Here is a 21,712-nt window from a genome sequence, read left to right as displayed (position 1 = left end):
AGGTCCCATAGGGTGGTCCCACGGGCTGTGCCATACCACATTCGCTGTGTAAATTGCTTTCTGGGATTAATATAATCCCTGATGGGGCATATGTGATATCTGAGCTGCCATGCCTGCCACATGTGCTGCCATATCTGCCACCTGTGCTGCCATATTTGCCACCTGAGCTGCCATATCCGGCCAATACTACGATATGTATGTCACTACGGCACGATCCATGGCCGATCTCGAATTGCCGAACCGTGATTACCGTATAGACTCAGAGGTAGGACTAACTTGATCTACCCGGATGTGGTAGTGGTGGGGGGTGGGGTGGGGGGGGGGGCAATGATGGTGTCGACACTCGACCCCAAAGCGCCACCAGTAACCAGTAGTGACACTCAATAGTTCAAGCACACGGGCTGGTACTCAGTTTTCTTAGCGCTACCAAAGACGATGAGGCTGGCTTACTACGGCCTGAAACACCGTTACAACTCATGCACATCTTGCAGATGCGTTATTTGTTTCATAGATGCCTTCTGCTCATACTTCACTATCCAGCGTATGGCTGTCGCAATGCGCATTTAATGGATATAACTTTCCGCATAATTTAAGCAATGAAGTGTTAGCGAAAAAAATACGTTGGTTACTAATTTTGGAGTACATGTTAAAAATTGACCGTTTCTTTTTGCTGGGTCGTCGTTCCAGGCAGAGGTTTCACGATGCGACCGTCTGTGTGAAATATTTTTAGAAGTTGCCTCCAAGCTTTATTATTTATTTGTGGTCGCAACGATTACCAGTTGTTTGTTGTTGACGATATTAGATTGTCCTGGCCAGTCGCGTGCATTTGTCATCCGTACCTATTTCCAGCGCTCGCATTGCGACCGTGCCTCTACGACAAAAACGACAATAACGGTACGCGACACGCGAGCAGGTATAAATAACGTAACGCTATCCCCGTGGGCGATGTAATAGCGGTCTATTTTGGTCCGGCTCAACACGGTAGAGGCGGTGACGGGAATAGTGCCTGGGAGACAACAAAGGACGTGTCCCATGATGACTGAAATGCGGGCATCTAAGCTTCAGAGTCATCTTAGCACCCCAATGTCCTCTCAGTGCAATAGGCACTACTTATCCACTGCAGTTGTACGTTGATTTCAATGAAGATACGTTATTCATTATCAATGCTCGATGCGTTGCACGGCACATGTTGCATTGACGAGGCATTAAACATAGGGTAGTGCTTATTTACGTACCTACATCAATTTAATTGTGGCTGTGCCCTGCACCCCAACATCCCATTCCAGTGCGTGCGCATATTTCTTGACGCCTTATCAGTCTCTCTCTCTCTCTCTCTCTCTCTCTCTCTCTCTCTCTCTCTCTCTCTCTCTCTCTCTCTCTCTCTCTCTCTCTCTCTCTCTCTCTCTCTCTCTCTCTCTCTCTCTCTCTCTCTCTCTCTCTCTCTCTTCCTCTTCCCATCCTCTGCACCCAACCACAGACCGTCTCTGACTTCTGGGTGACGAAATCGACAGTACATGCGGCAGCGTTTGTTTGTAGATGTCGAACACTGGCTTGCCTGGTGCTGCCACAATGGGTGGTCTCACATGTGCAGAGAGACTTATTGTACCGTTACTTTGGCCGACTTTAAGACAGTCGTGCTTATTATTTTTGTTTTTGATTTATAGCTGTTGCCTTTTTAGCTGGCCACAACTTTTCGAAGTTTTTTTTTGTGATACAAAACTTACCATGTTAGGCTATCAATGTGAATAATACATCTTAGTGAAGGCACGTCTTACATATCTCTTTCTTTATTTTTAATATTTATTTTTGTATACTTTGCTAAAACGACATATTGCATGCAATTAACTCCCATCGCTTACGCCTGGAATCGAACCGGGAGCCTCTGGTCGCTGGTGCGTGTACACTGACATCCTCCCCCTCTTTCTGCAGAGTGCGGAGTGCGGATAGAGCGTCAGCTGGCGGACATATCACAGGCAGCAGCCGTGGATAATCTCACAGCCATCGCTGAGGGACTCACTGTTATAAAGGATGAACTACAGGTAAACAATTACGAGTCTGGGACGTGAGCGGCGCGCGGTCCTGGCGTAGAAACTGAGACGTGTTTGGTTGCATGAGGGGGGGGGGGGGATGTTATCAAATCGCTTCCCTGACCCTGCTTCACTAAATTGATATATTTTCATATGTTTTGTCGACGATGGTCTTTCTAGGTCTCCATTGTACCTAACCGTTGCCGTTAAAACGTATTCAACGTTATTACTCGTAATTGTTCTACCGGGAGAACAGTTATCTGAATATGTTTTGTATGTCTCGTCTTTGCTGGTGTGTAAACATTTCTGTTGTTCAACTATGTTTGCTTTTTTTAGTTATAACGTTTTTGCGTCTGTAGTCACAGTCAGTCAGGCTCTGATCCTGTCTATGTCAATGTTTATGTTTGTGCTGTGCACACTGACACATGGTCGTCTGATGTCTGTATGTATAGACGGACACTGCTCACTGCTCAGGCATGCAGTCATGTTGGGAAGGTCTGACATTTGATGGTAACTCTGTGGGGTATTCTCTGTGTTAGCACTTACATGGACATGAAAACTAATGTCTGAAGACTAGATGACGTCCATAGTTATCAGCAAGATCCTTGCTTTTGTTTTTCCGCTCACTTTGTACTTTGGGTGTATTTTGTAACAAACTTCCACACTTGTGTCTTGCTCCGAAGAGAGGATTTGTTTGCCATTATTATATTTCAGAAACATATTTCCTAATGCATTGGGCCATGCTGTAAGTTTGCGGCGATATGGACGCCCAGCGTTTACCTACGTTCGTTCACCTTCCAAGGTACACCCATGTGCTAGGACTTGTGTCACCGGTCATTAGCCATCACCCTCCCCCCGTCTCTTCTCGCAGTCAATCGGTCGTCAGTCCGTGCTCCTGCAGAACAAAGCGGACCAGCTGCAGGTGGGACTGCAGGACGCCAGGGCAGAGCTGGCGGTCCTCCTGCGCTCCTGCAGTTCGCCGCGCTGCCGCCAGCTGGCAGCACAGTACAACCTCACCCAGCTGGTAGTGCACAATGAGTTCAAACGGGTGAGTCGTGGTCAGTGGTGTTCACATATATGGCCTTGTCGTGTTTTAAGCAATGTAAGGTAGGCGGGTGAAGAGTTGCCGGTGGGGTTGGATCGGCTCTGTCGCTAGATATTGAGGCTGTCCAAGATCAAACTAGCGCTATTGAAAGAACCTGGTGGCATGATCCTAAATGATCATCAGATTTGCCTGTGATCAACAGTTCAAGCTTGTCAACGATGCACCAGCCTCCTAGCGTCTAAGTTACCTCTTTGAGACGTCTGTTTAATAACCTGATTCGCTTTTTCCCAGCCAGCAATTTTGCTCCGGGCCCAAGCAGGCTCAAGTGCGGATTGCCCGAGATTTTTAGTCGGGCTAAAGTCGGCTAGGGCTTGGGCTAAAGTCGGCGTATGACACAGAAACGCCGACTAAAGCCCATGCTCTGCCGGAGATATGCCCGCTCTGCGAGCTCCGGGCAGCCGTAGTTTAGCCCTAGTTGAGCGACGATTGGCGTTAGCCCGATTTAAGCCCGAGCAGTGAATCCATTTATATAATGGAAATTACTCTGGGCCCGAGCGGGCTGAACTCCGGCAAGCCCACTCTGTGTGCCCTGTCTATCCCGACTTAAGCCATAGAAGTGAATGGGGTTTATACATTGCAAACTGCTGTGGCTTTGCTCGGGTTCGGCTCGAGTGACGGCTCCTGTTTTCTCAAGTCTCGACTTGACTTCATCTTGCTTTTGCTTCACACTGGATCAAGTAGCAAGGAGCAGCCAATGCACTTTCAGCAGGTTGTGTGGTTTTAATGCATATTTAAAATTGCTACGGTCACTCATATGCTCTGTTAACCGGTCATCGAGCATTGCGAAAGGAAAGTAGTGGTTGACTTTGATTGAATGTTTATTTCAAACGACTACAGACACGTCAAATGAAACACAAATACATGAAACAGTGGACTGCAAACTGCAGCAATAATATGGCATGAGTCATGAAAAAGCGCCATCAAAACTATAAATCAATCACAAAACCCGCTAGCCTTCCTCCCCGTTCGGCGTTCATAATACTTGGTTGAACACTTAACCGAAAGCATAAAGTAAGGACAGCAAGTAATCGCTCATAAGACATAAAGCAATTAGCAAACAATCGTTTATAAAGAACTTCACTCTGGTGAATGGGAGCTTTGGAGGCGTCTGGCTCCTCCACAGTCCACACACACACACACATCTGCAGTAGGTGGTCGGCCAGCTTTCGGCGCAGTTTCCGTATATGTAGGTATACCTACTTAATTATAAGCAGGCAGTTTCCGCTAAACCACTTGGCGAGGGCGACAGCGGCGTCCACCCGGTCCTGGTTTGTATAACTATTCCATTTTTTGGAACAATTTGCTCTAACGGTACGTACCTGAAAAAGAGATCAATTGGTTTAATTTACATTGCATGTTTGCTTGAAAAATATAACTTATTGTTGCATTAATACTGTAACAGCACTTCTTATTGATCCGTATAAAATGTTCATTCGAATTTTTCAACGCGGACAGAGAATGAGCTGCTCGGTGATAAGTAGATAAATATTTGTGTTTTGTATTTCATTTTCCTGGTTCAGAAGTGCTGGTATTTCACAAAGATATACATAAAGGCACGGAATGCGGCTTTTCTGAGCGAGGGTATAAGTCGCCAGGCTGAACAGCTATTCAGCTTCATGTTTGATGGCGTGAAACTCAGTCAAAATAATGACGTTTACATACGATCAAGCGCACCATTCAATACAATTACCTACCGTAAAACTCCATGCCAGTCCACTTGATAAGAGCAATGAGCACTATCCCTTCTTCGCGCTGTCACACGCGCCCAAACATCAACCACCAAATGCCCAAACACCGGTGCGTCGTTTCGTCGCACAGCGCGCAGACTGTCACAAACGCTGCACATGATTGGCGCAGAACTGCGCATGCGCGAACAGCCGAACAAGTATGGCTTAACTCCGGCTTTACTCCAGTTAGCCGAAGGACACAGCCAGCTTGATCAGCCCGCGCTCCGCCCAAGTTAAGCCTGTTTTGGATGCGTGGGCAGATGTCGGGCTGAGCTACTGCTATCCGCACGTGGGCATAGCTGCGGCATGCCCAAGCTCAGCCCTAGTAAAAAATACATTGGTTTTGATCAAAGTGGGCAAACCCAAGCTAAGCCCAAGCTGCCCGACATTTACCACAGTTCAGCCCAAGTGAATTGCTGGCTGGGTTAGCGTCTTCGTTTTGGTTATTTCTCGACCGCGTAATGCATAGTTGTGAGCTTGTAATGTAACTATGTACGATGCATTTCACAATACGTGCGTCATTTTCCAATGTGAATGCATTCAGTAGTGTGTTGCTGTTGCAACTTGCAGAAGGCGAACGCGAGAACATCATCAATCATGCACATCTGAAATGCACGCAGAAATTGTAACACTGACCGTCGTAACTCGTAGTGTTGCGTAAATGCATCGTGCGCTGATGCTACTTTGTGGCTCCAATGCTCTTGGAGTCTGGAGACCCTTTTCCACATTTGCTGTCGTGTCTGTTTTACTAGGACTGCTCGACCTAACTCTGACCTCTCCCGCCTCTCCCCAGCTACCCGACCTCAGCCGCTGGGCCCGCGAGGTCACTGCCCTCATCGAGGCCGGCATTGAGGCTGAGGTGCGACGGGGTCAACTGGCCCTCAACCAGCTGTCGCAGAAAATTCAGACCGAGGTGGCTGCTGTGGTGCCTGAGGTCCGTCAGGGTGTGAGTCGCGCAGGTCAGTCACGGGGGGGGGGGCTCGGGGGGGGGGGGGGTCGATAGGTCAGGATGAGAGACAGTCGGACGGGCCATAGGTCAGCCGGACAGACGGCTGGACGGTAATTGGCGAGACAGAACAGACAGAGGGACATATTGGCTGGGCGGCCGATGGATCCGGGCAGTTTGTCTGGCTCGCTCGCTCGCTCGCTCTCACTCACTCACTCGCTCGCTCACTCACTCACTCGCTCGCTCACTCACTCACTCACTCACTCACTCGTGCCCCTACTCAATCGTTTGTGCCGTGGACGGTGGTGGTAACCACATTGCTAAGTGTACTTTTTTGCACCAGGGGCTCCGTCACCGGGGGGGGGGGGGGGGGCGGGGGGGAACTGAACCTCACCTCAATTATTTCGTTTCTGTGATGCAGCTGCATGAATAAGGGTATTACATTTTTTAGCCGGTCCCCCAATCCTAAAACCGCGGGAATCCCTGTTTGCACTTGTTTATATTCGGTCTGATTGTTTCACTTCATTTATTTTTCCAATAAATAATACGATCGTGGGTCTGTGCTCGTTGTCACATGTCACGTGTCCGGTGTCCCCGGATCGTGGCACGTTTCACGGCGGCCGTGTCTGTTATGATCAGCTACTACCTATGTGGCACCCGGACTGCGATATTCCGATTCCACGCCGGGCACGGCTGCCTGCCTGTTGTGTCACGTTGTCGCACCCCGTGCTCGCTCGCTGTCACGCGCCGTAGCCTCGGTCGGGCCGTCGGTGTCGGTTATGAACAGCTACTGGCGGTGGGGGCAGAGAGACCGCGCGACTGCCGGCCGGTTCAAGGCCGCCGGGCACCCACCCAGTGGACGCGCGCGGGCGCACGAGGCAATGTCGTATGGACAGCTACTGATGAGAAGGGCAAATGTGGCAGCAACCGCCACCACACACGTGCGCGCTCGGACATATTTGGAGCGCGTATTTACAAATTGCAACCGAGCTCCGCCGTGGGGTAAGGTGGGCAGGGGTTTTCGCACTACGGCTGCGGTTGAACTACCGTCTGTGGTAGAAACTTTAGGACAATGGCGCGTTTCATACGAAATGTGGCGCAATGTTTGTTTGCTTCTGAACTTGTACATACTGTTATTGCTGTGAATTCTTGAAGTGGGAGTGTTTCAATAACAATTTGTGGATTATTTGAGTTTCTTTATATAAACATAGAATAGTATTATGAAACATTGTGTGGAAACCGCAAATACTGATATGATCAATTACTTAGTTTGGGAATTGATGCACATTTTGTAGAGATTTGTCTGGCAAATGGTGTAACAAACCTCAAGCCTATCATGATCTGAAGCTGTTGTAACAAATCAAAATTGCTTTGGTGTTACATAGTACCTTGTTGGAAAGACTGGAGCATGGTTCAAGATGATGTGTAAAAATTCAAGATTTGTGGGAAAGCTTGTGACTGAAGAACAAAAACAGTTCTATATGATGGCTCAATCAAACATGGAAATGGACGACAAAAGTAGAGTTTCAACATTCCAGCATGTGAGAATAACTTCAGAAATTCATAATTCTTGTAGTATTGCATTCTTCTTATGTACAGTTATAGGTTTTGTTAGGGTATTTGAAATTCATTGTGTCAGTTGAGATATGGAAGGATTGCAGACAAATTTTAGAATCATTGCATGGTAGCTAGGTATAAGGTACTTGTTTGGTAAAAAGATATGTGATGAATGCCATGAGGTTTTTTATGATTTAATATATGGTTGTTGTTGTACCTACAAAAATGCAAGCTTACTAGCAACTAGTTTCTGAATCAAATCGAAAGTATTTGCCATGAATGTAATTATGTACCTGCAAAGTATGTCAATAAATGTGTGTGATGTTGACGAAAGAGCTTTATCATCTGGGCATTTATGTCGCTTCTTACATTAGGTGTTAAGCATAGTAATTACGGATGAACTTTGTGCCAATATCTTCAATGCACAATGTATGTAGCATGTCTACAACCCTCACTGATCCTGCTATAGCTATAGGCATTTGGCACCAGCAAGACCAAGGGCATGAACTTCACAATTGCTCAACCTTTTGTCATGTACCACCAGTCACTTTTTTACTTAAGGTGCACATAGCTAGCAGTGCACACAACAATGTGCAGAGGGCCTACACAAAAACAACATGATTAGTGTGCACTATGCACAGGATTGTACCCTGATTATTTGAATATTTTGATCACTCAACAGTCAACAGTCAGGAGATAATTATTAAATATCACATTTATTATACATCACTTGTCAAACAAGAGCATGATGACACACATTTTGACAAGCAATCATGGTAGTATTCCAATAAGTTGGACAGTCATCTCCCTGGGCGTCATTTTTCCAGGAAGGTACCTCTGCAGGTGTTGTGGTACCTAGGCTAGGTTGAATTGGGTCAAGTTAGGCGAAGTAAGGTCAGGTGGTTAGGACCCGGTCAGACCGTAAGGGCTGGTCAGGTTGATTTTAATCTTTCATTCTAATTTGACATAGATATCTATTACCTATGTTTTTGCTCCAGCCTGAATTTCATTAGGTAATGAGTTAATTTTGCTTTGTTTTTATCTGTCTTATTTTGTGTTTTGTCCCTTATATTTTGCCCCATAGGCAAGGGTGGAGCTTTTCCAGGGAAGGTGGTGGAGCATGATTGGAGGCGCTCAACCAGACGGCATAGGAGGGCACGGTTTCTGAACGCGCACTGATGCCTGATTCAAGCCACGCTGTCTTCATGCGTGGCGGCGCGCTACTTAAAAGTCCCTAAAAGAACGGGAAGTGATGCCGATAGAACCTTCAATTATTCTGGGCTAACGCTTATGACTTGGAAAAAGTCGCGATCCCAATTCAATCGAAAACCTGTGGGCTCTTGTTTAGCAGGAGGTGTATGAAGAGCCACCCGCCATAAGCACTGCTCAACCGCAGGCACAGGTTTAGACGGCGTTGGTCCGCATCAAAGCCAGTGTGCTTTTTGTCATCCATTGGCTGAAATGCTTCAGAACATTCGCCACTGTGTGGGTTCCTCATTTCCTCTCTGACTGTCCTTTGAAACCACTCCAAAGATATGCAGAAACCAACGAGGTGAGTAAACGAGGTGAGTAAACTGTTTTTTATGAAAGGTAGCTACAAGCTCAGTTAAAAGAAAAAGTATCAGATTGTTTTGTTTTTTGTTTTTACAGCGGGAAGAAAGGTGTCCGGATGATTTCGTTACACCCCCTGTGATGTTCAAATGGTTGCTAAATTCGAAATCAGCTCCAAAAACTAGCCTGGAAACATGTAAAACTCGAAAAAGTGAACCGAGGTCATCAAAGGTCATTGAGCTGACCTGACCTTCAGGTGACCTTGACACCCACCCTAATGCATGGGACCAGCATCATATCACATGTCTCAACGCTTGAAACCACGTGAAGACTGCAACCGCGCGGCTAATGCGAGCCGACATACGCCGAATCGCGATTCGGGCCAAACATGGTCTCGAGAAATAGGTCAGAGGTCATTTGGGTCAGGGTCATGAAATTTTCAGGGTTGGTGTAAAATTGATAAAATCGGGGGTATTGAAAGTTTCGTCGCGATCGGACGGTTTTTACGCGAGTTACTCACGAAAAACCGATAAAGCGCACCCAAAAAGGCAGAAATATGCACATGCGATATCCTATACTGCGAAAAAAGGTGCATCATTTTTTAACGTCGCCGACAAATTGTAATTACCCTAAGCTCAGGCAGATGTATGGTAGAAAATCCCCCAAGTGAAACACACTACGGCGGAAATAAAATACCCTACGGCGGAGCTCGGTTGCAATTTGTAAATACGCATTTGGAGCGGCCGCGAGAGCGTATCTGCCACCCTTCTCAGTAGCTGCGCATAACATCGTCAGTCGGCGCGCCAGCTGACTGCCGTTTGGATGGTCGTGACGTCACTGGGATGCTACGTGGTATGTACAGCTACTGAACTGGGCAGCGAATGGGACGGTCAAAACGCCGTATGTCCATGAAATCTATCAGACAGACGGGTGAGGGAGGACAACAATGCCCGGACGAGAAGCGTATCTGCCACCCATCTCAGTACATGTCCATAACCTGGTTCACTTGGCGAGCCAGCTGACTGCCGCTATGCTTTGCTGACGTCATCTGAGGCTCGTGCGGTATGTGCAGCTACTGCGCGATGCTGCATATCCAACTTAAAACGAGTGCCGTCACCCGCCGGTGACCCGCCGAGGCTTGCTTGTTGAGCGCCGCCCTCTGACGGGACTGACGGCACCGGCCTGTGTGTGTTATGTGCAGCTACTAGCGCGATGCTACTTGTCCACCTTAAGAACGCGCGCTCGGTCGGATTTAGGGTTTGTGGATGGAAAACGGACTCTCCCTGCGCTTCAGCGAAAGCGAGCAGCCGATGGAGTGGGTTCGTTGTTAGCGGCGAACGATCGAGCCAGCCTGCCGGTCTTGCCCGTCTTTGTCTGCGCCTCAGCGCTAGGGAGCGCCCTACGTAGTGGATCCCTTACTTGTGCGCGATATGAGTGAGAAGAGAGTCCCGAATTTCGTTCGGTGAACCGAGGACCGGCCGCTGTGGCTCAGTCTCGGTGACTCGTGTTATGAACAGCTACTGCGCTATGTTACGTGTCCACCATAAGAGAAACCTATTCGGTTAGATTTACCCTGGGTCGGACGGAGTTCGGACGGGGCCGGGTACGACTACGGAATGTACGGACGAGGTTTGAACTTCCTGGCTAGTGGCGGACTGACTGACGGGTCAGAGTAAAAATCACCGGACGCAGTTTCCAACCAAGTTACCACCCTGTCCACCATAATATAACCGTGTTTATTGTCGTGGAGAGGTCACATCCATGGTGGACGAACCGGACGGTACGGGTCGGCCGGTCCACCGTCCAGGCTCCCTGGCTGATGTCGTGTTATGGGCAGCTATTGCGCTATGTTACATGTCCACCATTCGGTTAGATTTACCCTGAGTCGGACGAGGTAGGTGGTAGACTGACGGGTCCAGAGTAAAAACGCCGGACGGAATTTTCAACCAAGTCACTCACCATGTCCCATGTCCACCTCCATGTTTATTGTGATGGACATAGAGGATTCTTCATGGCTCCGAGTGGAAGATAAGGATATCTTTTCCAAGCGGGTTACTGAAAAACCGAGCGACGAAGGAGCGAGGTTTTTCTGTAACACGCGAGGAAAAGATATCCGATCTTCCACGAGTGAGCCATGAGGAATCCTATATCTTTCTATGTTGAGGTTTATTCTTAATCAATTAAATATTATATTAAAATGCATTCATCGATGTAAAATAGATTCAGAGTAGTCAGTAGTTTGTTCTTATTTCACAAGTTTCATCCATAAACAACCATTAAAAATGTCGTTCGGTTATTGACCCATCATCACATGAACTCTTGATTTTTCGCTATGAACCCTCGAGACCTTATCTTTGCATCTCAGAGGGATGCAGATATAACAAATTCTTATCTTTGCATCTCAGAGGAGTGCGAGATAGAAATATCCCTGCACTGTAGACCCAATGGCAAATAAACCTCAACTAGAAAGATAGGACACATATATTTATTTGGTTTGGTACCTACGGGTCAGCCGGTCAGTCCAGGCTGCCTGGCTGAAGAAGTCGGGTTATGGGCAGCTATTGCGCTATGTTACCGAGTCCACCATAAGAGCCAATTCGGTTAGATTTACTTACCCTGCCTGTCTGTGCTGTCGTCCCCGTGATCAAACCGACCAACATCGGTTTACATAGATGGGGCTGACCAACGGACCGACGACGTTAAACGTTCCTTGTCTCCGCGTGTTTCAGGCATTCAGCTGCAGGAGGTGGCCAACAACATCAGCACGGCGCTGGACCAGGTACAGCTGCAGCCGGTGCACACCGTCATCGACCAGGGCAACCACTACCTGCAGCAGTACGGCACATTCAGGTCAGTGCTTACGGCTCCTTTAGGGCAACCACTAACCACTACCTGCAGCAGTACGGCACCTTCAGGTCAGTACGGTACTTTCAGGGCAACCACTACCTACAGCAGTACGGCACCTTCAGGTCAGTACGGTATTTTCAGGGCAACCACTACCTGCAGCAGTACGGCACCTTCAGGTCAGTACGGCACCTTTAGGGCAACCACTACCTGCAGCAGTACGGCACCTTCAGGTCAGTACGGCACCTTTAGGGCAACCACTACCTGCAGCAGGACGGCACCTTCAGATCAGTACGGCACTTTCAGGTAACAGGTTAGTACGGCACTTTTGGGGCAACCAGTACCTGCAGCAGTACGGCACATTGTCGGCATCTTCAAGGCAACTACTACCTTAGATTACGGCACTTTCAGGTCAGTGCGGGAATGCCAAGTCGGTACGGCCCTTTTAGGGCAACCACCACCTGCAGCAGTACGGCACATTCAGGTGAGTACGGACTACGGGAACGCCAGACAGTACGGCACATTTAGTAGGACACCTTCATTCACTCTTCAGGCCAGTACGGCACCGTCCTCAGGTGAACCACTATCTTGCAGCACGGCGTATTCAGGTCAGTACGGTACCGTTAGGTCAGTTTGGCTCCTTCAGGTAAATTGTGATAGCGACAAGACTAGCGATAAGCCCGTGTCCCGTGCTTGACGTATCTGCGGCTAACTGTCGTCATTTCCGGTGTTACCTATTTTGAATAAATGGCATTCGCCATTTAGAAAACAGGAATAATCCACACAATTACCTATACGATTGTCCGATTGTGACCGGCTGCCGGGGCGATACGATCGACAGATGTGATTGGCTGTGTCATGCTCTGACCGTCCTCTGTGTCCGCCCTCCTCAGGTACTACATTTTCGTCATCATCTCCGGCCTGGTCTCGCTCATCGTGTTCTGCATGGTGATCGGCCTGTTCTGCGGAATGTGCGGACGGAGACCGGACAATGTGTACGGAGACGACACGTGCAACAAGGGCACCGGCGCCAACTTCCTCATCAGGTGGGTGTGCCCCTGTGACCTGTATATCTGCGAATAGATGCGCTGAAGGCTCGCACAATACGCAGTGTTATTTGCTTGATATGTGAATATGAGGCGAATGTTTCAGAGCCAGGGATGAATCGTTTGTTGCTCAAATTTTCAGGAGTCGTTGAGCTGCACGGCCAGGGCCTCTTTGATATGTGCCTACTGCCTGTATGTTCGGGTTCGGTATAATGAGGTTTTTAGTAGGCATTTGCATTTTTTTCTGGATGCTCATTGACAGTTAATTTCATGGAACCACATCTTAACGTCATTTGAGATTAGTTCGGTAGTAACAAGGCACAGTAACCGCCTTTTACCTGGCTGTGTTAGCTTGTATCACACTTCACACCATTCACCGCCAGCCCGCCTCATCTAACCCCATCTACCCGTTCTCTCCCCACAGCGGCACGTTCTTTTTCTTCCTGTTCGGGTGGCTGCTGCTGCTACTCATCACCTGTATGTTCCTTCTGGGCGGCCTGACCCAGCTGTACCTCTGTGATGGCCTGGTGGACCCCTCGGCGCCTGGCAGCGGTCTGCCCATCCTGGAGGCGGTGTACCCCTTGGAGACCGTGTTCCCCGCGCTGGAGAACGCCGGAGATGTGGCTGATGTGGTCAGGTACGGGATTATTGCGACGAATCAGTACGATTGTTGAGAAGAATCCTGAATCCATATACAAATGTTCCATAATTAACGTTATGCATATGAGTGTTCCATGATGAATGACGTGCTTATAATTTCGGCTCGGACCGATGTATTTCCACAATCGACATGTGCCAAAAAAAACTTGCTCAATCCAGCCGCTTATTTTAGTTTTGAGAGAAAATTGATCAATCCTGCCACCTTCAGTGAACTTTCACCCTTACGTTCATATTCTGTTCTGCCTTACCAACCCCCCTCGGTCCAAGTGACCCATTCCCGTCCCCTGAACAGACGCTGCCACCAGAATCAATCCATCTACTCTGTACTGAGACTGGAATCGCTGTTCAACGTCTCTGAAGTCCGAGGATACAAGTACCAGATGGAACTCGACCAGAAACTGGAGGCACTGCGGCAGCAAATTACGGTCTGTGCGGTATTCGGTGACGTCATTCGGGGATGTATGACGTCATTTAGGATAGTTATATGACTTTTTGAAGGAATATGATAGGTAACTCGTTCATTGAGCGATTGCGAGCGGAAAAGTATGCTCGTCTCATTAGAATGTATGGTGCGGTATGACCTATGGGCATTTTGTTGTTTGCTTTCACTTACTTTGCTTTGTTTTAACCTTAGATAAACTTACTTAAGCCACCGCACGTTAGGATATGGCCTCGCTCGACGCTCGTCGAAGCCTTATTCCACCCCTGACCGTTCCTCTCGTCTTCCACACGCAGGTGGACACTGCCGTGGAGCTGTTGACGTCACGGGCCCGGGATCAGCTGGCGCAGCTGGCCCGCTCCGACCTGGACCAGCTCAACTACACGGCCTTCACCGTGGCGGTGAGTGGGGCGCCACAATAAAAGAAGTTAGTCAAAAACAAAAGAAGTCAACACACACAAAAAAATGACGTTTGCTGGAGAAGCGAGAAGGAACGAGCGAGTTCAGTTTAGCTTGGCGATGTGATTTTTTGAAGTTTTTATTTCCTGAGTTGGTACCGGTCTGTACGTCCCCTCTCCTTCACATACACAGATGGGGGTCCAGTCCATGTAATCTGTTTAGACGTTGACATCGGAGTAGGTACTTTTTTCTACACTACCCTTCTGACGTCCACTGTGTGTGTATATAACCCGCCTGGGCCAGGTTACCGCCCATTTAACTCGCCTGAGCTGGGGTACCGCTTACATAACTCGTCTGCTCTGTATTACTGTCGTTATAATCCGTCCGAGTTAGGATCCAGTCTATATAACCCGCCTGAGTTGGGATACATTATATAAAGCATTATAACCCGCCTTTCTCTATCTCTCAGCTGGAGGAGGAGATTACCACGATCGACATGAACCCACTGGGAGACGAGCTGGAGCGGGCCAGTCAGGAGCTGCCGTCCTCTGAGCGCAGTGTGGCCACCCGCCTGAGGAACCAGGCCATCATCCTGAAGGCACAGCAGAGGGTGGTCGCCGGCATGGAGGAAATTGTGCAGGATATCAGGGTGAGAAGGAGGGAATAGGGAGGAAGGGAGGGAGGGAGGGAGGGGAGAGAGAGAGAGAGAGAGAGAGAGAGAGAGAGAGAGAGAGAGAGAGAGAGAGAGAGAGAGAGAGAGAGAGATAGAGAGAGAGAGAGAGAGAGAGAGAGAGAGAGAGAGAGAGAGAGAGAGAGAGAGAGAGAGGAGAGAGAGGGGGATAGGAAGGGAGGAAGAAGGAAAGACAGAAGTTTTATTGACTTTCTCCTAAGCATGCATGATATCCCAGTCTTTCATGCTGCTTGTGTATGATATGGAATGGACTCACAATTGATACATATGAAGGCTGGTTTAGTTCACGATATTCTATTTCTCGGAAACGTTTGAAGGTCTGATATCATTGCAGTCCCTTGTTCAATGACAGGCTTAAAATTTAAGGATCGACTTCCACGAAAATGCTACCATTGGATCCACGATATCCTAAGATCGCCGCCCAAACACGCGAAGTTTTCACGCAACAGCATTCATACAAGTTGTGTAATATTAGTTTGCACTTTCTACTTGCCCTCGATACCCACTAGCCGCACATACCGGGCCGTCGCCGACTGGCGGGGGGCTGGTCGGTGTCTTTTTCATCAGCACCGGGCTAGTCCTTGCGCAATGTTGGGCTCCGAGCTTCGATATGACCACATCGGCCGGGCGCCGCAGTGGAAAAATTGCGAAGAACTTGGTGCGGGCGGCTGGGGTGTGTGGGAGAGAAAACGGGGTTTAGGAAGAAATTTGGATGAAATTTGAGGTTTGAAACTTCTAAGCTCACGATAAACCATCAAAGTATCAAATTTTATCACTGTTTCTCGTGAACAACCCTCCTTTCGCTCGCTATTCACTTTCTCCCTCGCGCGCGCGAGGTCGAGTTTTTGTCGTTATTTTCCGCTCGGCCTCGGTCGGGGGTGGGCGGCCTTGGAGCGCGGCCGTGGCTAGGTCTCACCGGACCTCCGAGCCAGTAGCTGCCCATAACACAGCCAGACCCCCGACACCACCGCCCCAGGCGCTGCCAGCCGGGGCCGCGTCATCGCAGCTGAGCTTACAAAGCTACGGCTGGAGTGGCTGCCTCAGCTCACCAACAACGTACGGATGATTGGTGATGCGTAGCTTTGCTGGATGCGAAATCTCAAGTAGTTATGTTCAATTTGCTGCCATCCTAAGATATTCACTGCCTCAGAAATGAAAATTAATAGCATGGGTAAAGAGCAAGCGATAATTGCTAAAAGCCACATGTTTGGAGTTTATTGTTTATGGTGCATGAGGCACATTGTCCCTATGTATGTAGGGCTTGGTTCGATCCAAGACATCGTCATTGTGATTGCACTACAGCAATCCCATTGATTCGAATACCCTTCCACCAGTGTGAGTTCATATAGGTAGCCAAGGATATGTTTGATGCTTTCTCTTCATTGCCCTCGTTTTAGCCATACTGCCTTGCCAAGTCCGTGCTTGCCTCCTTCAGTTATGCTGCCCCAGGACCTGCTTCCCAATGTCGGAAATGGAATGCATCCGTTCGCTTTAGCCAGGGAGATTGTCAACGTCGATCTCATTCTCTTCGACGCCTTATCATGAACCACAAAACATGTATGCGAACGCATCGATCATAGCGACACCCGACAGGCTTTCCAAGAGGACAACTCTGACATCTCCCTTTCCCCGGACAGAACTCGACGGCCTCACTGCAGGAGCACATTCTGACGGCCAACGGCAGCCTGCCGGATGTAGTCAGGAAACTGACAGAGACGGCAGAGGCCGCCGAACGGTACCTGAGGACCAGCGGCCGAGATCTGGTCGTCAAGGTTGGTCATCCGGGACAGGGTGGGGTGGGGGAGAGGATGGGATGGAGGAGAGAGGGAGGATTAGAGGGGAGAGGGGCAGAGGAACTTGCGTGACTGCTCCGTTTAGTTGGCAAAGTGCTGTTTCATCAGTTCGACATCGCTCGTGTCTGTTTCTGGTGTTCTTTCTATGCATCTGTTTCTATAGTTCTTTTCAGAAGAGTTCAGTTTCTAGTTCATGCAAGTAGAGTGTGAATTTTCTGACCTAATTACCCCAGTCGAGTGTATTTACTGAGGCGATGTATGTAGTATGCTGTAACATGTATGTAATGATGTATGTAGTATGCTGTAACAAAGTTTCGCTCAGTTTCGCTTGGTATGTCAATTGATTTTGGCGTTAACATTTATTTCAGCTCTTGCTGAAGTAATGTGATCATAAGACAACCTTGATTATAAATGCCTGACATGTGCCTGTGTTCTTATCTCCACTCTATCTGACGCCCCCCCCCCCCCCGCCCCTCAGCTGGCGGACCAGTTCACTGCCGAGTTCAGTGACCGGCTGGATGGCTACTCGGAGCGCGTGGAGCGCTCCTTCCACCGGACCCTGGGCAGCTGTGAGCCCATCAGCACGGTGTATAACGCCACCACCGTCACACTGTGCAGCAACGTCATCTACCCGTTCGTGAGTGTCGGGGAGTGCGGAAGGTCACTACCATTCAGTCCAGACTCCCTCTCCCTTCCCCTCTTTTTTGCTTGCTGATCGTTCAGCGTATTACTTCCGAAGGTGGTGCTGGTGTGTCATGGCTGTTTATATACGGCGCGTTTTAATTGCGTGTAACATAGATGAAATGTAATCAAGCCTCGTTTTCGAGATGTTAATTACCGCTACAAAGAAAGCAAGTTATGGATAAAGCAAAGAGCTTAGCTCCTCGCCCTGTCTCCCCCCCCCTCCATTCCCCTGTGTGACCCTTTGATGGCCCCTGACCCCCACCTCCCCCACAGAACGCCTTCTGGGCTGCGATCGGCTGGTGTCTGCTGCTATTCATCCCGTGCGTCATCCTCAGCCTAGCGCTGACGCCGCTCTACCGAAAGGCAGAGCCCTTCTCAGACGGCCTCATGGACGCGTGAGTGACTTCTACTAGTCCTAGGAGCGGTAGCTTGTGCCCAATGTGAGAGTTTGGTAAAGAAGCCGACATCAAACTCGGGAGATATAATCGGACTGCACGGTTTTTGCTAGGCTGAAAGAGTCGCCAATTCCTTGTTACTGTTAAATATGTGAACCTGCCTTGCAATGCATACGGCTCCCAAGACACCGGACTATATTTTCTGCAGTAATGATGTGCTGTTTGTTTTGTTGAATATCATCGGCGTCTGTCTAGTTTGACTTTTGTTAGTTTTGATGCCCTCGCCACGTCCTGGTTCCCCGCTACACTCGCGTTGACTGTGGCCGTTTTATTTCAGGGACTATCCGTATGACGCGTACGGGGACCACGATAACATCCCACTGGCTAGGTGAGGAAATGGGCTGTACAACCAACACTAAAGATCGGTGCTAAAATTACGGAGTATAGGTATCGAGCTCTTAATGTTATGCTTCTATTTGAAGTTTTGAGAGAAAAGAGTGACTTTTTCGAAAACAACATTTCAGACGTACTTTTGTTATGTATGACTTTATGGCAGAATCTACTTGGGATTGTTAATCGATATTCGTATACCTAATCCCCAAGTACCAGTGTATTTCTGTCTCATGTCGCACCCCTCCTCTGACCCTCCGCTGCACCTCGTGCAGTGTGCGCGGCAGCGGCGGCGAGCGGCGTCGGGGCCGGTCCAACGACCTCAGTCGCGGTGGCTACAGTCCCGAGTCGCCCTCCTACTCGGCCATTCCGCCGCGGGGTCAGCTGTACCCACTGGGTGCCACCGGGGTGCACACGGAGGACACCGAGCCCAAGGCGCCGCCCATGTGAGTATCGGGAGGGGGTGGGGGATGGATGTACCCGCTGGGTGCCACCGGGGTGCATACGGAGGATACGGAGCCCAAGGCGCCGCCCATGTGAGTACGGGAGGGAGAGGCAGATGTACCCACTGGGTGTGGACGCGGAGTAAAGGGCGACGCTCATGTGATTGCTGGGAGCAGCGAGAAAACAATGATTTGCCATCAGCTGCACAGTCTGGGTGCCGCATCTGGAGAATGGGAGGAAGCTGCCGAGCAAAGGCAATACAATTAAGGTGCTGACCTTTGAATTATCCGCCGTGACATGTGACCTGTGACCTCTGTCGTCACCAATGACCTCTGCCGTGACCTGTGACCTCTTTTCTGACCTGTGAACTGTGACCTTTGATGTGCCCTATGACCTCTGCTGTGACCTATAACCTCTGTCGTCACCTATGACCTCTGCCGTGACCTATAACCTCCACCGTGATCTTTGTTTGACCTCTTCCGTAACCTGTGCCCTTTGCCATGCCCTCAGGTGGGATATGACGATGACCGGAGGCCCGCCGGGCTACCCGGACAGCCCTCAGCCCACCCGGGAGCACCCGCCGCCCTACAGCCCCTCGGAGACACCGTAAGTACGAGCGGCGAGCTGTTGACGATAATGCGCGTAGAACCGATACCTAGTTGGCGACCGTTGCCTAGGAAGTTGAGACTACGTAGTGGAATAGAGTGGTTATAGTTAATAGTGATTAAACGAAACGTAATCAATTAATTAAATGTGTCAGGATTTCGTGTTCGACAGTTCAATACTATCGACCTTTATCCTAGTTAGAACTGGTGTGTATAAAAAAATAATAAATAAATAAATGAATAAATAAATAGATAAATAAATAAAACATGTGCATGCACTGTACTAAATAGCAAACATTTGTCGTTGGTATCGGCAGTCTTCCATGTTTCGGATCCATATTCTCAGAGCTATGCTTATTCCTATATGAATCTCATGCACCGTTTTTTTTTTTCCGTTCACAGGATGCTGGGCCACGCCTGAGTGATCTGAACGGATCGTATCACCTCTCGGGATCTCTAGCGCTGCCGTCGGATGTATGTATAAAGCACCTTCAGTGTCAGGGAGGCACCAGCACACCACAGGCCCAGGGCGACTCTAGCAAAAGTGGGGGGCTGCTGATCTGACCCTAACTCGACCTGGCGCACGAACCAGCGCTGGGGCGGCGGTGGCGGCCATTGATCAATCATTGTGTTACGTGTGCGCTTCGCTTCAAGTGTGGCATCATGAACATCATCTATCTCAAGCCGTCACCGCCTGGACACGACTTGAGAGACTGAATTTCATCGCTCCGCTCATGCTCAGGTGCCTCGTGCTGAGTGTCTCCCAGGGACTGCAGAGGGTGAATGAAAGGCATTGAAGGCTGGAAGGCTGGATTTGGAACCCGGTCGGCTCGAAGGAAGAGGTCAAAGTGATGTTTAGAGAACTGGACCAGTACCTTGCCCAGTGACTGTTGTATCTTGTCTCTCTGTCTCCTCGAGGAAAGGGAGACAAGCTGTGATATTGAGTGATATGCTCTACCGTTGAACCAGAGACAAAACTGGACGATTTGACATCATAGACGTATCCATTGGATTCCTCTGCACCGGAATCCGGCGATCCAAGAGCGATCTTTGAGCACGGGCGAGGCTTTTTCTTAGCTCATCGAGCTTCCGTTTGAGAAACTTGGAGAAGGCTTCGCTGAACTACAATCGTGATCTGTGAGAGCATTGAGGGTTATGTGCCGTCAGATACATTTGCAACCGGTTTGGTAGTGTGGGGTTTTTCATCTGGGTGCTACAGCTTACATCTTCGTGTTAGATGTTTTGTTCAATCAAAACTTGGCCTACCATGCGTTAGTATGATCATGATTGCGTGAGGGAGTGAACGAGTGTTTTAAGGAGACGCAAATGAATGTGTTTTTAGTGCTTGTCATTATCGTCGTACTATGATGAGTCTTGACTTGTGGAATGTTTTGTGCTCCAGTGAACATGATAAAGCCGTTTTATCGCCCATTGTATATAACCGTAGGGTCGATCGATCGATAGTTGACCATAATTGTCTCTCCACTTCTAAGCGTGCCTAGAAATTAGAACTCTGGACTGTAAATACCCATAGTGCCAGATTCATGTAACATGCTCGGAATATGTACGAACGTCGAATGCCTCGCGTTTGTGTCTCCATACTACCAGTGCTGCGCAGAAGGCGTATTTTTGATACGTGCCTGTATATATGAAGCGGAAACGGTGTAGCATATTGTGTTTATCATGAAGTGAGCTCAACACCGTCGAAGTTATGGCGGATGATACACTTTGTTCGGGGGGGGGGGACTGCGATCGGCACTGTGATCGTCGGCGTTTACTGCGCAGACAGCGGAATTCCTGGAAGTCCGGTGCTCGTTGTGACGATGTGGAATCGAAACCTCCAATTGGTGATTCGTTGGTCGGAGATGTTATATAAATAAGCGAGTCCGTCATGATTTTCACTGGCATGTGTTTTGTTTCAACTTGCCTTTTGTGACAGACTTCACGATTGGTGTTTGATGCAAATGTGATGTTTTCATTGTTTTTATGACGCTGATTTTTTTACGGAAAGACGTTGCTTTTAGTTGCATGGTGTATTTTTATGTTTGCAGTATGATTGCGAGAAAGTAGCACTAGAAAGGTGGTCGAACTTGTGGGGATTTCATGCAAATGGATGTTTATTGAAATGTAGCCTGTTGGAAGCTGTTTGTTCATGATAGGGTGCGAGTTTCCTAGAGGAGCGTTGGACTTCCGTGATATTGAGCCACCGCATCTGACGACGGTATGCCCGCCTGTGTGTAAATAATATACGGAGCTTTTGCATTACTGCTTTCAACTCGAAAAACTCTGATCTCATCCGAGCAAATATCGTCACAGAAACATCGATTCGGTAGACCGTCCTTGTTTTCACACCCGTCGCCCGGCCGGCGTTATGACGTCGTGTCACGCTCCGTCACTCTGCGTTACCGT

General features: G+C 48.9%; 1 protein-coding gene across 2 annotated transcripts in view; it reads left to right on the top strand.

The window, feature by feature from the left end:
* The window catches only part of LOC122387958 (prominin-like protein), a 59,946-nt gene extending 38,381 nt beyond the window's left edge, over positions 1–21,565 (top strand). For both annotated transcript variants that reach the window (XM_043378666.1, XM_043378665.1), the window contains exons 5-20: positions 1,930–2,039; positions 2,899–3,075; positions 5,653–5,818; positions 11,643–11,763; positions 12,651–12,803; positions 13,228–13,440; positions 13,756–13,888; positions 14,199–14,303; positions 14,771–14,950; positions 16,630–16,764; positions 17,264–17,422; positions 17,743–17,864; positions 18,202–18,252; positions 18,530–18,700; positions 19,209–19,304; positions 19,706–21,565. In XM_043378666.1, coding sequence (XP_043234601.1) covers positions 1,930–2,039; positions 2,899–3,075; positions 5,653–5,818; positions 11,643–11,763; positions 12,651–12,803; positions 13,228–13,440; positions 13,756–13,888; positions 14,199–14,303; positions 14,771–14,950; positions 16,630–16,764; positions 17,264–17,422; positions 17,743–17,864; positions 18,202–18,252; positions 18,530–18,700; positions 19,209–19,304; positions 19,706–19,724 — 2,111 coding nt within the window. In that variant the 3' untranslated portion in view covers positions 19,725–21,565. The remainder of the gene's footprint in view (positions 1–1,929; positions 2,040–2,898; positions 3,076–5,652; positions 5,819–11,642; positions 11,764–12,650; positions 12,804–13,227; positions 13,441–13,755; positions 13,889–14,198; positions 14,304–14,770; positions 14,951–16,629; positions 16,765–17,263; positions 17,423–17,742; positions 17,865–18,201; positions 18,253–18,529; positions 18,701–19,208; positions 19,305–19,705) is intronic.
* Positions 21,566–21,712: the final 147 nt, after the last annotated feature.

This window comes from Amphibalanus amphitrite, unplaced genomic scaffold (genome assembly GCF_019059575.1).
Source record: "Amphibalanus amphitrite isolate SeventyFive unplaced genomic scaffold, NRLGWU_Aamphi_draft 000304F_arrow, whole genome shotgun sequence".
NCBI lineage: Eukaryota > Metazoa > Arthropoda > Thecostraca > Balanomorpha > Balanidae > Amphibalanus > Amphibalanus amphitrite.
This window is presented reverse-complemented; position numbering and strand designations above follow the sequence as displayed.